The sequence below is a fragment of the Equus asinus genome, chromosome 2, assembly GCF_041296235.1.
Source record: "Equus asinus isolate D_3611 breed Donkey chromosome 2, EquAss-T2T_v2, whole genome shotgun sequence".
NCBI lineage: Eukaryota > Metazoa > Chordata > Mammalia > Perissodactyla > Equidae > Equus > Equus asinus.
The window spans coordinates 129,286,095-129,301,716 of NC_091791.1; the positions used below are offsets into that span (position 1 = coordinate 129,286,095).

The window sequence follows — 15,622 nt, forward strand, 5'->3', positions numbered from 1 at the left end:
CTGAGAATTATATTTTTAAAATTTTGAAAATTATACACAAGGGATGGAGATGGTCTCGGCAAAGTTCTCTGATTTGGAGGATCAATGTAATCTGTTTCTGTATTTTTCAGAAACTCTGGGCACCTTTAAGGCACTTCAATCACAGAAACCTTCATGTGCAGCACGTCTCCCCACAGAATTCCACCAGGGCCTCACACACTGTTAAGCTATCCAGTAAAACAGTCCCTATGTGTCGTGACTTGGGCATTCTCTAAGCTTTGACCCATAGTGGCTTTATGACTCTCACTTCAGATTCTGACTGCTCAGGTGAATAGGAAGAAAAATACAGAAGTCACTCAGTCAGTTAAACCCAAGACCAACCAAACATCTTGCTGTCTTGTTCCCGTGAATTGCCTTTGCCATAGATTCTCTCCTCACCCTTAGCACCTGAAATGACATAAAAACAGATCCATTCTAAAGAATTCAGAGGCACATGAAGGGCATCAGCTGACCTAGGAGGCCACTGGTCAGATCAGGTATTGATGTGAGGAATTTTCAGAATCCTCGTCAGTCCCTACTAGTTAAGGATTATTATATTAACACCAATGTGACCCAAAAGATTTTTTAAAAAGAAGTTCTCCCATTAAACAGACTGAAATGAGACAAAGAGAAGGCTCAGCCATCACCCATCAGCAGCCACAGACCTCTAGGGGTACATCACAGCCCGTCTCTGCAGGGCACAGCACGTTACTGAACTGGGGACAAAGACCCCATTATAGGGTCGATATGAATGCTGGGCCTTTCAGGTGTCAGAGACAAATCCCTAAGTGGGAACCTTCAAGGAATCAAAAGGAAAGGAATACAGAATCCCAGGGTCTGGCAGAGAGTTTGGTATCCATAGTCCTGGGTGATCAGAAGAAAACACAGAGAAGTTCTATTCATTCACCTGTGATCATGAGAACACTAGAAGATCTCACAAGGACAGGCAGGGGACATAGAAAGTAGAAGAGATGGCAAGAACTTCACTAGCAAAGTGACAGAGAGGGGTTGGGAGTTCTTTGGTAGCAATGTAAACTTCACACACAGGATCTGAGCAGGGTATTTCTAGGTTCTGAGCACAAATTTTTGTTGGAGCTGCTTGAACTTAGAGGCATATCGTTGCCCTGGATTTTCATATATGGTTCCATTGCCTTGGCTTTAAAGACGCTGCAGTGCTGTGCAATGTGGGACGGAGAAAACTTTCTGGACTTGACTAGCAGAGGATAACGAGTCATCCACCACAAACGTGAGGAGACAGGGTGGCAGCTGTGCTTCTCTCCTCTCCAGCAGTCCTCAGTCAGGTTTGCATAATGTGCACTAAAGTACTGCCACAGGAGAGATTTGCACCCTCAAGGCTCACAGGCCCCTTCCATGACAAAGTCAGCAGGTTGGAAAGCACCAGGCATATGTTTTAGGGATCAGATTTGCATTGTACTGATTCTTCAGAAATATGCACTTTGGAAAAATGTGGAAAGTTGTCTTCTGGCTCATTTTCTTTTTATGCAACAATATGAACAGTTCTAGAACTGTTTAACAGGAATTTTCCTTATGTGAAAAATAAAGTAAAATATGACCAAAAGCAAACAAACAAACAAAAAGATGGAAGAGTAGAAAGAGGAAGAAGAGACTGAATCAGATTGCTTTTACTTGACCAAGGTAAGGATAGAGAAAGGCATCGTCCCTTAGACTTGAAGGAACAAAGAGACCTTTAAAAAGGTCAGAAGGCCAGATAGACTGGTGTCTTTGAGGCACAAATTATTTTGAAAAAACTTAAAAGGTTATTTCCAAGAAGCTGAAAAGGAGGAGCAGGAAAAGAGAGCAGACTGAGAGATGATTTAAAACCTTAGGAACCAGGAGCAGCTCTTGTTTAAAACTAGGTTTAAAACTAGAAAAGGAGATTAAAAATATCACTGGAAAGCACCTAACTCAAGGACTAAAAGGACAGCATAAAGGCAATGGTTTGTTGCTGTCAGTGTCATCCAATCGATTCCAGACTTCTAGTGACCCTGTGTACAGCAGAACAGAAGCCTGCCTGGTCCTTTTTTGCTCTAACCTCTCACCTCTCAGCACTATATCAGATGATGTTCTACTGCTATTCATAGGGTTTTCATGGCCAATTATTTGGAAGTGGGTGCCCAGGTCTTTCTTCCTAGTCTGTCTAATCTGGAAGCTCCGCTGAAACCTGTCCACCATAGGTGACCTTGCTGGTATCTGAAATACATTGGCACAGCTTTCAGCATCACAGCAACACGCAGCTGACAACCAGCAGACAGGTGGTGTGGTTCCCTGACTGGGAAATGAACCTGGGCCAGGGCAGTGAGAGTACCAAATCTTAACCACTAGACCCCAGGGCTGGCAAAGGGCAATGGTACTGAAGAATAAACGGAAGCTAGACAAACACATCAATTACTCCAAGGATCAGAAACTAGTAAAGAAATCTCTGGGAGAGATAATAGGGAGCACCTAGAAGGGAAAGCCTTAACTGTATGAAAAGTTTACTCCTCCCTCTACTCAGTGAACTGCTCTGGTGGCATATTCACACTGTAGATAGTTTGTACATATCTAACTTTGCAAAAGTCACTTTATGTCTCCATATATAAAAATTTCTCCATATATAAAATGAGAGAGCTGATCTCTGAGGTCACTTCAAGCTTAATACTCTATGATCCTATAATTCCCCCAAATTCCCTCATGCTACCATAATACTTAGTTTAACACTTGATTTAATAGTAGGTGATAAACTACAATGATTGGAACTTTCAAGAAACCACAGAGAACAGACAAGAGCCTAGAACTCTGGGACGTGATTTGGGAAAAAGTATTTTCTATTTACCACTGGCTAGTGAGAGTAAAGGGGTAATTCTTTAGGTATATACAGAGGGGCATGTTTAGGTATAATGCTATATCTAAACTACATCATTTGATAACATAAAAATCATTTTTGGATTTTGCTAAAAAGGTCTTCTTTGCAGGCATTGTAAAAGCTATCCAGTAAAACAGAAGGGAGAGAAAAGTCATGAACAAATCTCAAGGAAATTACTCAGGAATTGTGTTGCTGCACTCCACAATAGAGCCTCATGAAAGGAACTGGGCAGGTTCATACAGGACGTACCATTATAGACACACTGAAAATACCCTCTGAACAAGAATCAGTCAGTAATTTGACAGTCACAAAGTATCAAATGTCTACCCTCAGTCAAGCACTGAGAAGAATCACAAGTGAAACACGTAAGCCTAACGTGGATACACACGCTTAAAATATAGCCAAGAGAACATAAAGGTAAGGCCAAAGTCTGCTATTTACTTCCAGATAAGATATGGTACTGGAAAGCAATGGAAATAATAAAATACACACTCCATAAATGTTATTTGGTTATTTGACTAATTGTCAGATTGAATCTCATAAAACAAATTATGGTTAAGTCTTTATCCATTCAAATAATCTTTCAAAAATTTTAAACTATTAGTTTCTCAAGTGTTATTCAATTCTGAGTTGCCATCTAAACACCACAGGACTCAACATTAGTTCTAAGTATAACAAAAATTGTTCTACAAAGATTACCTGTTTTTCCCCAACAGAAGGACCCGGAGGGATCTCAGAGTAGAAAGCCCACTAATTTCTTCAATCTGGTTATCATATAAATCCAAGAATATTAGCCTTTGCAGATTAGAAATATTTTGGATCCGAGTTATAAAATTGTGTTGAAAATTCAACAAACGAAGGTGTTCTTCCCCATCGATGATAGGACATACAGTCAGCTTTTGCCTAGAAAACATTTTAAAAAGTTAATAAAGTTCTGACTTGGCAGCCTGCCTCCCCTTGCAAATATTATTAGTAGTATTTTTGTGCTCCCATGCTGAGAGGAGAAAAAGATAAATAGAACCAGTTCTTGCCTCCATGAACTAAGCATCTTAGACCTAATCGTAAATCATTCATATAAAAGTCAATATACTTTGACAAGGGTAATTATTAAAATTAAGTCTAAGCTCTCATTGTATTTTAAAAAAACCTCCAAATATAAATTATTTCACATAAAATTGACTTAACATCAGAAAACACTCAATGTAATTGCCTTCTGCGATAGAGGTTCAGATGATTCAAAGAACCATGTCACATAACCAGAGAAATGCCCTGGCCATCGATCCACTGATAAAAAGACTGTCCAGGCAACTAAGTCATCAGAAAAAAAAAAAAAAACCACATCAAAGGATCTCTCATAGAATCATAGACTCCTGAGCTGGATGATATCTTAGGAAGAGCAAGAAATTCAGCTATCTATAGTTCACTCTGATGAAAACAATTTCATCCTGAAATTCATTAATGGTAAGGTGGTCCTTTGAACATTTCCTCAGAAGCTTAGATTTTAAGTGTATCTTTACATATTCAACATTCACTTTGAACTTTGCAGAACATTTAGAATGCTTAAAGTAGGATGAAACCTTAACATATACCTTCAGCTGTATTTAAAACAGTAAGCCTCTATTATGCAAAAAGTTATATATAATGTATTACATGTGAAGTAAATATGTGCAGGGCCCTTTAAGAATTCTACTAGTGTAATAAAATGGCCAGACAGGAGTGCTTTACTCTGAGATTTTCAAGAGTCTTCGAAGAAAATGTAGCTCTATTGATCAGAGTGTGAACAACTCTAACAGGGAGATTTATTAGAAATATTTCCTTCCAGTAAAAATCAAGCTAATGTAACCTTTAAGGAAAATAAATTAGTGCTATAAGCCTACATAAAACTGTAGAAGTGATCGAATCCTCCTCATAATGAAAAAAAGAATGATTAGGATAGGGAAATAACTGAATGTTAATGGTTTACAAAGATATGATGTTTAAAAATACAGGCCCTGAATAAATTGGTTTAAAATAGAAGTAAAATTAAAAAATAGATAATAGTTTAATTCTTTTAATGTGTGCTTAGCGTTTAGAATTTATTTCATGCATTCAATTATACTACCACATTTGGTGCTTCTGTTTTATAAATTATAAACTAATAAATTGTAAGCATTCTAGTTTAAAATTTCTCTCTTTGTACATCAGCTTAGCAAAAAAAATTGTTTCATTTTTCCTGCTTCAGTCTTCGTCTGTTTCTCATAGCTAAACTTACTAATACCCCCAGATTCTAGTTCATCCAATTCTTGAGTCAGTCATCACTGAGTTAGGAAAATAACCTCTAACTCTCCTCTTACATAAGCTGCTATAGCTTGAAATAAAGTCACTTTCTTAGATTCCAAATCCAGTGTCTAAGATCCAGCTCCAAGGCTCACTTGTCCACACCATAACCCCATAAGTCCCTGCCGTCCATCAAAGCAAGCAAGCAAACACAGATAAGCCAGTGCTCTCAAGGGGAGTTGATTATGCTTACAAAACCCCTGAGTTGCTACACTTCCCACCCCATTACTGACATGTCTGTTGGACAACGCTTTTGCCTCTGTATTTCCTACTTGGTGCTGATAGGTTGCCATCCTGGTACGCCAAGCCTACCCCAACTCCCAGAACAGCCAGAGGCTAGCTCTTCCAAGCATCTAGAATCTTCTCAGGGCTGGATTCTACTCTTTTTTTTTTTTTTTTTTGAGGAAGATTAGCCCTGAGCTAACATCTGTTGCCAATATTCCTCTTTTTTCTGAGGAAGACTGGCCCTGAGCTAACATGCATGCCCATCTTCCTCTACTTTATATGTGGGACACCTACCACAGCATGGCTTGCCAAGTGGCACCATGTCCGCACCCGGGATCTGAACCGGTGAACCCCAGGGCGCCGAAGCAGACTGTGTGCACTTAACCGCTGTGCCACTGGGCAGGCCCTGGATTCTACTCTTGACCCTTCAGTCTCCTGGCTAAGGAGCTGCCCAGCATAGCAGATCCACCTTTGAAAATCACTACCATTACGCACTGCCTTTTCAGTAATGATCCCTCAGTGCCCTGCTGCTAGCCCGACTTTCTCAACTGTATATCCTGGTACTGATCAAATTATGCCTAAGCTTATGATTTCTTTGTGATCCTGTCGCTTCACAACCAGCCTCTGAAGCTGAGTCGGTTATCTTGGTCCTGACCTTCCTGGGTAAACAAGTCTCTGCCGGATCAAAGTCCGCGTCTTTACCCCAGAGGCCAAGTGCCCAGGACCCTCTTCACAACTGCCTGAGTCCCCCCAAGCTACAACACGAGTGCCTGACGACTGACGTCACGGTCTCACAAATACTGGCTCCTGTTAGTGTCAAGTAACATGAAACTGAAGGGCTGAGGTACTGTTCTCAGCTGGACTTTTAAAGACTGAGATTAAAATTACTATAGAATCCCTCAAATGTTTTGTGGAAGCTATAAATTTTAGGATTACAATCTCAAAAACCAACAATACTGCAAAGATGTCATGAGAGATACTGCCCTCAAGTGTTACTTTGTCCACAAAACAACATATACCCTCCAGAGAGCTTTTTCCCAACCTACAAACACAAATGGCCCATGAAAATTTGCTGTCGGGTGTGCGCTGCTAAGCTCCGCAGTTTGCTTAACAATTCGCTGTCGGGTGTGCGCATCTAAGCTACACAGTTTGCTTAACAATTTGCTGTCAGGTGCGCACTGGTAAGCTAAAGGTACGCACAGCAGAGGTGGTCTCTCTGCTGGTTATACACTAAGGTAGGGTTGGGATCCTTCATCCACCATTCTTTTGCAGATACCTTCCAGATTTAAAGATGGGGACCAAGTCCTAAATTCAAAACCTTTTATTGAGAGCCTATTTTGGGCCAGGCTCTGTTCCAGGTGCTGGGGATGCAGAACTGAACCAAACTCCCAGTGCTTATGGAACTTATACTCTAGGAGGAGGAGACAGACAACAAACATAGGTAAAATATTTATTATGTTAGAGGGTGACAGTGCTAAGAAGAAAAATAAAGCAGAGAAGAGGGACTGGGGACTGTCAGGGTGGAAGGGGTTGCAGCTTTGGAGAAGGTGGCCAGGGAAGGTCATCCCTGAGATGATGACATTTCAGTAAATACCTAAAGAAGGTAAGGGAATGTGCCTACAGCTCTGTGGAGGAACTGCATTCAGGGAGAGGTAACAGCAAGTGCAAAAGCCCTGAGGTGTAAGCATGCTTGATATACTCAAAGAGAACAAGGGGGCAGATGTGGCTGTAGCAGAGTGAGTGAAGGAGAGATTAGGAGGAGATGATACCAGTGAGGTAACAGGGAACTCGAGTGGCTAGGGCCCAGAAGCCTGTGTGAGGACTGTATCAGAAAGTTTTTTCTATCCTAAAATCCATTTCCAACAATGTCATATTTTAGAATTGCTATAGAGCTCTTTCAGAGTATTGTCAAGTTCTTTTATATTATATAGATATAAAATTCCTCCCCATACCCCTGGAGGGATAAATAAAAAATTGGTAACTGTGATTATACCTAGGCAGGAGAACTATACAGCTGGAGAACGAGAGGAGGGAGAGAGACTTCTGTACCTTTCAAATCTTGTACCATGTCTATGTATTATCTAGTCAAAAAATAAAAGAAAATAAATTGTCCTCACCTTTCTAGGGTCAACCTGTCTGAATAAAGAATTTTCTCTTCAGAAGAACGTTGGAGAATAGGAAATGATGGCATTGATGAGCTCACCAAATTAATATGATCACCTATTAAAAATGATATACAAATTACTTGATTAAGAAAAACCTTTAAAATCATGAAACTAAAGTCATCTTATATTTGGAGGGCTCTGGCACATACAAATATCTTTGCTAGAAAGCATACTTTCCATAGCTCTCCATATTTGAAATTAATTGCTAAATTCGAGTTTGCTTCTTTCCTCCTCAAACCTAAACCATGTGTTCTGTGTGTGCCAAAAAGTTTTCCCTTGCCTTAGAGATTGGCCCTGTAAGTACAGCACTACTCTAGTGCTATCTTTATCCCTTTAGAACCCTGACTCCTACTACTAAGTTTTAACTCTCCTATAACTGAGATGATAGTCCCTCATTACCAGATACATTGGGGCCAGCACTATGACAGCCCTGCCGGATTCTGGACTTTGAAGGTGTCTGAATGGAAGAATCTCCAAATGCTGATAAGGAGCTCGTGGTAGTTTTCATTTCCAGCCCACATAGTTCTGTCACGTTTGTTGTGGATGAGATGCATGATGATTTATTACGAGGCGAAGGGCTTATTACTCTTCCATCTCCTTCAAAATATCAAAAAGTTTATCACAAAGCTACACAATACATGACTTTGCTACAGGAAATACAGAGAAAGTACTTGTGGATAACAAATGTAAACCTCGTGTCATCACGTTTTCTTTGTATGTTCAGCTGCCATGAGTAAAGAATACTGCAGAGACCAAAGTGAATGTCACTAAATGTTGTACATTTGTAGTTAGGGTCCACAGGGTATATGACACTCCTATGAGGTTTACAGGCTGTTGGTTAGATATTGTCCCTGCCATTAAGTAGCTTTCAATCTAGTGGACAAACACATATGAAATTAACAAACTATACAGAACAATATACATAAAATGAAGAATAAAAAATACCTGTTTATATATTCACATATAAAGTGTATCTGATTATCCTTCACTTAATGAAGATGGTTACAGACAGGTTTTGGGGAGATGGATATTAAGATGTATTCTAAAGACCCAGAAGAATATAGAATGGTCAAGAGGAAATGCTAGGAAATTCCAGAAATTAGGTAAGATTTGAGTCATGGGTCAAAGGTGACAGTTTGAACACCAGAGGAAATCTACTGTATTTTCCTCTACAAAGAGAAAAATCTCCTGAAAGCAGCAATTGACGTTAAAGTGCTTGAGGGGAGCAATGAGCAGTAAAGTAGAACCTAAGGTTGCCACAGAACTCTGCTGCTTAAACTGAACAATGAGGTGAAAAGATGAAACTAAATCTAGGAAGCTAACATACTCTTTGGGAGGCCGTCAGACAACATGACGACAACTTAAAATCAAGTTCCATATAGACCATATTAATGAGCTGCAAAGTAATCGTATTTGCTAGCTTCTCTAGGTCTGCAGGGCGTAAACCAAAGTATCACACACTTAGATTTTTCAACAAAATAATTAGTGCTCACATCCCACTTTTCTGAATATCATGAAGTATCAAGATAACTGATAATGATGATCTAGAGTACAAGCGTTCTGAATTGACATCATGTTCACCAATGAACCGGTCTTGTGACGTGACCAGCTGCTGGCAGGATACCCAAGGAAACAGGATTCAGTAAACCGATGTGGAAATCAAAAATCAGAGGGTTAAAAAAACAAAACAAAACAAAAACCTTTAACCAATTAAAATTAACTGGTCAGCTAAAGATGATAAAAGAAAAACTGCAAATAATAGATAAACTCAATTTCTCTTGTTAGCATCAGAGTTAGGTTTTTTGAATTATTTTGTTAAGTCTTCAAGCCAATTCTCAATTCAAGAGGCAGATTTAAACATTAGAAGATTTGAGATGTAAAGGTAATAACTGAAGAATAAATTTAATTTACACTCAGTGAATACAGGAATTTTACTCTGACATTTTTCAGCACTTATTATACACAGAGTCATAACCACTATCCACATGATGAGTTTACTATCACAATCAGTGTGATATACATCTTAACAATAAATAGCAAGAGATAAGAATGATTAGGTAGAAAAGCCTTAAAATCTAGAAACAAGATCTTCTAAATGACTGGGAACTAGAGTGATCTGTGGTTGAAACATTGACATATTTATGTGGATACATAAATACCTATACATATACACACACACATATATATATATGTGTGTATCAAATACCCACACACATACACATATATATATATATATATGTGGGTGTTCATATATGACTACAGAATGGTCAATGAACACCCACATAAATATATATGTGGGATGAAACTACCTTACTACGTGGAAAATTTTGTTCTTGTTGCTGAGGAAGATTTGCCCTGAGCTAACCTTTGCGCCAGTCTTCCTCTATTTTGTGTGTGGGTTGCTGCCACAGCACAGCTGGCGAGTGGTGTAGGTCCATGCCCAGGATCTGAACCCGCAAACCCAGGTCACCAAAGTGGAGTGTGCGGAAGTTAACCACTACGACACCAGGCCAGTCCCTGGAAAAATTTTAATTGAAACATTTCCTCTGTTAATTGCTTATTTTGTATATGACTATTTAACTTACCAGATATGTAGCCCTTGTCTTCTCAATTAAATTCATAAGCTCCTTGAGAGATAGACCTCACTTTACATTCTTTCTATTCTTGGTAAAATCTAAATTCAGTAGCCAATCACTAAATTAATTAATTGATTTTCCAATTTACTGAGTTAATTGGAAATCTGTTTTGTATATATTATTTCTGTTAAAAAAGAAAATCAGAAATTCTTGCATTTTAGTATAAAAATGCTGAATGAATTCTTTCATAATTAGGATCTCACAGTGTTAAGCAGCATATGAATACATTTGGTAAAAATCGTCACGGTACTGCACTTTAGATACACAGATATCCATCTGTGGGTGGGTAAATGGATGGGTAAGTGGATGGACGTACAGATAGATGGATGGAGGGGTGGGTGGACAGACAGATGGGTGAATGGCTTGCTGGCTGGCTGGCTGATATAGTACATTGCAATAAATGTGTGTCCACTCAGTGCTATCTTTGAGATTGTTTTGGTAAACAATATCCTGATTCTAGATTTTCCAGTGATTTATCATGATTTTAAGAGTCAAGCACTGTCTCTTCCTTTCTATACCCACATTCTGGAATTCTTAATTAAGCAATTCAATCAATTAAGGTCTGGTTAACTGAGATTTTACTGTGTAGTTTTCCCTAGAGTATCCGGCTCTTACAAAATCTCAAAGATAGAGGGATTAACTCTTAACAATATTCTAAAAAGCCTAAAGGAAATCACATACCAAGTTTTGGACTAATCAGCCAAACTAAAACATCAAGTTTTTTTTACTTTGGAATGAGAGTACCATTGGTTAATTTATACTGACAAGCTATTATAAATGTTCAAGTAATTTTGAAAAACATAGAAAAATTAAAAGTGGAATGAAATTAATTACAATGATTGGGTATTAGGATGCAGTTTATGAGAGGTCCCCAAATTTTTCCTGATAAAGTGCCACTTATAATTTTTCCAGTTTTATGCCTTTAGAGGTAGAATAGCGAGTACACAAGTCAAGAAAATAGCTCTAAGCTGTGTGGCCTTCTTTACATGAAACTGCCTGGAACTATGGAGGAGGCACATTTGGAAACAATCAGGTACAAATGAGTAGTCTATCACAGAAAATGATTTTTAATAAAATATTTTAATGAAAAAAAAATTAGGTTTATTTTTCCCTGAAGAATTCATTTGTATTTTCTAGGTCATTACTTATGTATAAGACTTTATTCATCTCTCAGGTTCACAAAATTCAGTGCCTCCATACTATTCCTTACTGGCAAATATCTAGTAATACGTACTTTACCACTTAAATAAATTTACCTGGCCAGCCAACCACAAATCTGTACACCAACTTCCTTCTCTGACTCAAGGAAAGCTTGTGAAAAATATCTGATTCATGATTTAGAAAAGAATCTTAAGGTATTATTATTAAAAATGTGAAGAAAATTCACAATGCAAACATAAAAAATCCTAGTTGAGAATTTCGAAGTTCACTTCTATAACTCTGTGCCTAAAACAGCGCCTGGCACATAAAACACATTCAATAAATATTGAACTGAACCAAAGAAGGGAAGACAGGCGCTGTAAAACTGCATTGTAAAACTGCAGTTAGGTCGATGCCACGTCCGGCAATCGGCCAAGACAGGAGTGTAGGATGCAGGAACGAGAAAAGGCATGTCAGATTAGATGGGCCCAAGAGGAAGGTCCAAAAGTAACAAAACAAAAAGGGGAAACTAATCGGTATTCAAAACCACCATATGTTCATGCACTAATGAGACGAACAATCCAAAGAGGCCTACACCAATCAGCCCTCCCATACAAACTCCCAGGGGGGGACGATGGCACTGTACGTAAGGATGCTGTAGTGCTTAACACCAGCACGTTACAGATATCCAACAGTTGTTAGCAACTCAGTAACAACTCAAATGTGCCAAAGGAAATTTCTCCTTGAAATAAAAAATACGTGTCAGAAATATAACCAGATCATATAAGGCAGTATTTTTAAAAGGGTGGTCCACAAACCACATCCATCAGAATCACTAGAGACATTATTAAAATGCACACTTTCAAATCCCAGCCAAGACCTACAATATCAGAATGGGGAAGGGGAAAAATGGAAGGGGAGCACTAAAAATCTGCTCTTCTAACAAGATCAGAGGTGATGTACACTAAAGTTTAAGGCCTTTGATATAAAATATCTATAACTCTATGTGCTAGTAAGGGAAAGGGATTGTTTCTTTCTACTCCTGACTTTCCACTCTTTCCACTGTTCCCGTATTTCCTAAAGATCTGTGTTCCTATCCTCTTACTTTCACTAATTAGCCATTCTTCCTAGTTTTAATACAGTATTTGGAAGATTCTCTCCCACTCTCTTGTGCATAGCCAATTCCTAAACTAAAATACAATAAATTTTTCTGCATTGGAAATAATCTACTATGCTGTGTATATAAAACCAATTCTGATTTAAACAAATATCAAACCAACTTGGTAACCAATGAACCATTTCATTTTTAATTCAAGTCTATTTGGATCTAGAAATTCAACATTATTAAACAATATTACTTAGAGACGATAAACCATATCTGGTCTCTACTCACTGACAATACCTTGCCTACTTGAGTAGTTTCTTTCAAGGTCATGTTGTAAGAGTCGACCAGGGAATGATGGTGTTTCTTTATGTAGCTTGAATTCAACCTAAAAAACATTATTTAAGGAAAAAATATTTGGAGAAGAATTTAACAATAAGTAATGAAGATAATTATAAAATAACATACAATAACTGATATACACTACAACACAGATGAACCTTGAAACCATCATGCTAATTGGAAGAAGTCAGACACAAAATGCCACATACTCTATGATTCTATTTATGAAATATCGCTAATAGGAAAATCTATAGAGACACAAAGCAGATTTGTGGCTACCGGGGGGGTGGCGGAGGGGGAATGGGAAGTGACTGCATAATGGGTACAGGGACTCCCTTGGGGTGAAAAAAAGTTCTAGAACTAGATAGTAGTGATGGCTGCACAACATTATGAGTGTATTGAATGCCACTGATTTGTACAATTTAAAATGGTTAAAATGGTAAATTTTATGTTTTATGCATTTTTTACCACACACACACAAAAAATCAGAGTCAATCTCATGAGGTCAAATGAAACCATCCTCCAATCTGAGGCACTCCTAATTCCTCCATACCCTCACCACAAATACAGTGAATAAAAGAATCATTTTCTCAAAAACAAAAGCAAAAACATACAATAGAAACCAAATTCTATTAAGAAAAAAATCACTTGTTTTTATCATTAGGATTCCTTTAAAAGTCCAACTATAACATAATAAAATTGGATATCTACACCCTATGAGAAGAGTTTTCTCCAAATTGATTTTAAATTATTTGATGGGGGACTGAGAAAAAAACCCAAAACAACTTCTCATGACTAGCCACAAAAAAAAAAAACCCTAAATACATATCTTAAAAGAATTATGACGCTTCTGATTCATCCATACTATAAACATTCCAATAGCATTATATCCTTATGATTAGGATTAGGATTAGTCTTATGATTAGCTAAAGGCATTTTCTCAGAACATATGTCCACACAAGAGGAAATGAACAGTTTGGAAAGAACTTGGATGAGGCACATAGTTCCTAGAAACACATTCTAATGGTAGAATAGGATTTGTCCAGTGAAATCAATTAGCAAAGCTTTGGAGGGAATCCATTACGTCCAATTATAATAAAGAATATTTTCAATTTCTTTATTTGCTATTTACTTATTTGTTCTATATATGCTACTTATTTATTAATTTTTATTATTTGCTGTTTATACGCTATTTATTCAAGATGACCAAATGGTCTGTTTTCCACGTGTTCATTTTCATATACTTCATGTAATCAACTGCTGCCTCTTTGACTAATGGTGTCCTTTGATCCACCCTCCTCACGCCCCTCCTCACGCCCCTCCTTTCATGCTGTTCTCTGTAAACTCTGCCCTTCACTATAGAGCTCCTCCAGTGGCATCTATTTAACAATTTTCTTAGGAAAAAAACTGAGTTGTGATGGTTGGAGGAGTCCAACTTGGACAAAGGAGAAAAAGTTGTGTTGTGTCTTGAGACACAGTTGTATAGGAGGTGCGTGAGTATGTTTGAGCACCGAGGTGAAACAGGAGGGAAAGAAAAACACGTGTATCTAAAAAATCAAGTCAAAAGTCAGAAATTATGTAAATGCAAGGGATATTATGGGCAAATTGGGAAAAGAGAATCTCATGTTCATATTTTAACTTCTAAAGAGCATTAAGCCTAATATATTTCCACTAATAATCTATTTTTCTTCTCTGATTTTAAATGGGATGTGTAGATATGTTCCCCCAAATTATTATATTTTATCTACTATAAGATTCCATCAGTAGTAAGACATACCATCATTTTACCCACTACTAAGAAAGAAGAAACTTTCCCAATTAAACTATTATGTGCCATCAATTTTAAGAAGGATCCACATTTAAGAAATGTTAAAAAAACAAAAATAAAAACAAAAAACCTTACCTCTTGTAATTGGTGAAATAAGATTCAGTTCTTAAAAAAGGGTTTTTGGTTTTATGTAGGCAGAACATAAAAATTAGCTTCATACTGGAGACCAAAGTAAATACACTTAAAATGTCCAAGTCAGACTCTACTCTTTATATCATACTATTTGTGTAGAATACAAAACAACTTATCTTCAATATAAATACAAATCTGCTGAAATCTTACTTTGTTTTTTTCAGGAAGCGATGATGTTTGAATAACCAGATGAAGCCCACAGTTCACCTGCAATGTAAAAATTAAACCATAAAATATGCTCTTAACTTAAACACACATACACACACACATTCTTCCCCAAAATAATACAGATAAAGACATAACAAAAAATTAGAATAAAACAGAATGCTTGCTTTTCTCTATTTCTGGTAAATTATCATGTTCTGAGGATTTGCTGAAAACAATAAAATTGCAACCAAGAATTAAAAGGTTTCACTGTGATTCATTTTCCAAAATGTCTGCAGCAATTTAACCCTCTACTCATCACGTCAGGCTTTTGACATTGCCATTTCAGGTCTAAGTAATATCTCAATGGGACAAGTGAAGGGGGTGGGAGTGTCTGTTAATAATAAATTCTTTCCTTAATTAAAAAAAAAAAAGAAAAGAAAAGAAAAAGAAATTGACTGGTTAAAGGAATTTAAATGAACCTGAGCCTTTCACAGCAGACCAGCTCCACCTTCCGGGAAGCCAAGATCCTGGACAAGACTTTGAATACCCATCATACAATGTTAAATGCCCTCCAAGTGCCTTGGTCAGTCCACGAATCTCAAGCCTCGGTCAGACAATAGCTTGAGTAGACTCAGCGGTCCTGGTCCCAATATTACAGCCCAACACCTAGGACAAAGACGCCAGTCAGAAAGGACGATTCGAATGGGA

The 15,622-nt window shown here is 37.7% G+C and overlaps 1 protein-coding gene across 7 annotated transcripts in view; it reads right to left on the reverse strand.

Annotated features, from left to right (window-relative positions):
• LRRC49 (leucine rich repeat containing 49) overlaps window positions 1-15,622 on the reverse strand; it is a 137,880-nt gene that overhangs the window by 121,441 nt on the left and 817 nt on the right. For 2 of the 7 annotated variants that reach the window (XM_014848222.3, XM_070498942.1), the window contains exons 2-6: window positions 14,918-14,974; window positions 12,766-12,853; window positions 7,987-8,184; window positions 7,540-7,642; window positions 3,581-3,784 (exon numbers count right to left, since the gene is read on the reverse strand). In XM_014848222.3, the coding sequence (XP_014703708.1) occupies window positions 3,581-3,784; window positions 7,540-7,642; window positions 7,987-8,184; window positions 12,766-12,853; window positions 14,918-14,974 (650 nt within the window). Of the gene's footprint in view, window positions 1-3,580; window positions 3,785-7,539; window positions 7,643-7,986; window positions 8,185-12,765; window positions 12,854-14,917; window positions 14,975-15,393; window positions 15,581-15,622 lie in introns of all 7 variants that reach the window. The other 5 variants (XM_014848223.3, XM_070498953.1, XM_044764625.2 and 2 more) reach the window with 4 other exon arrangements.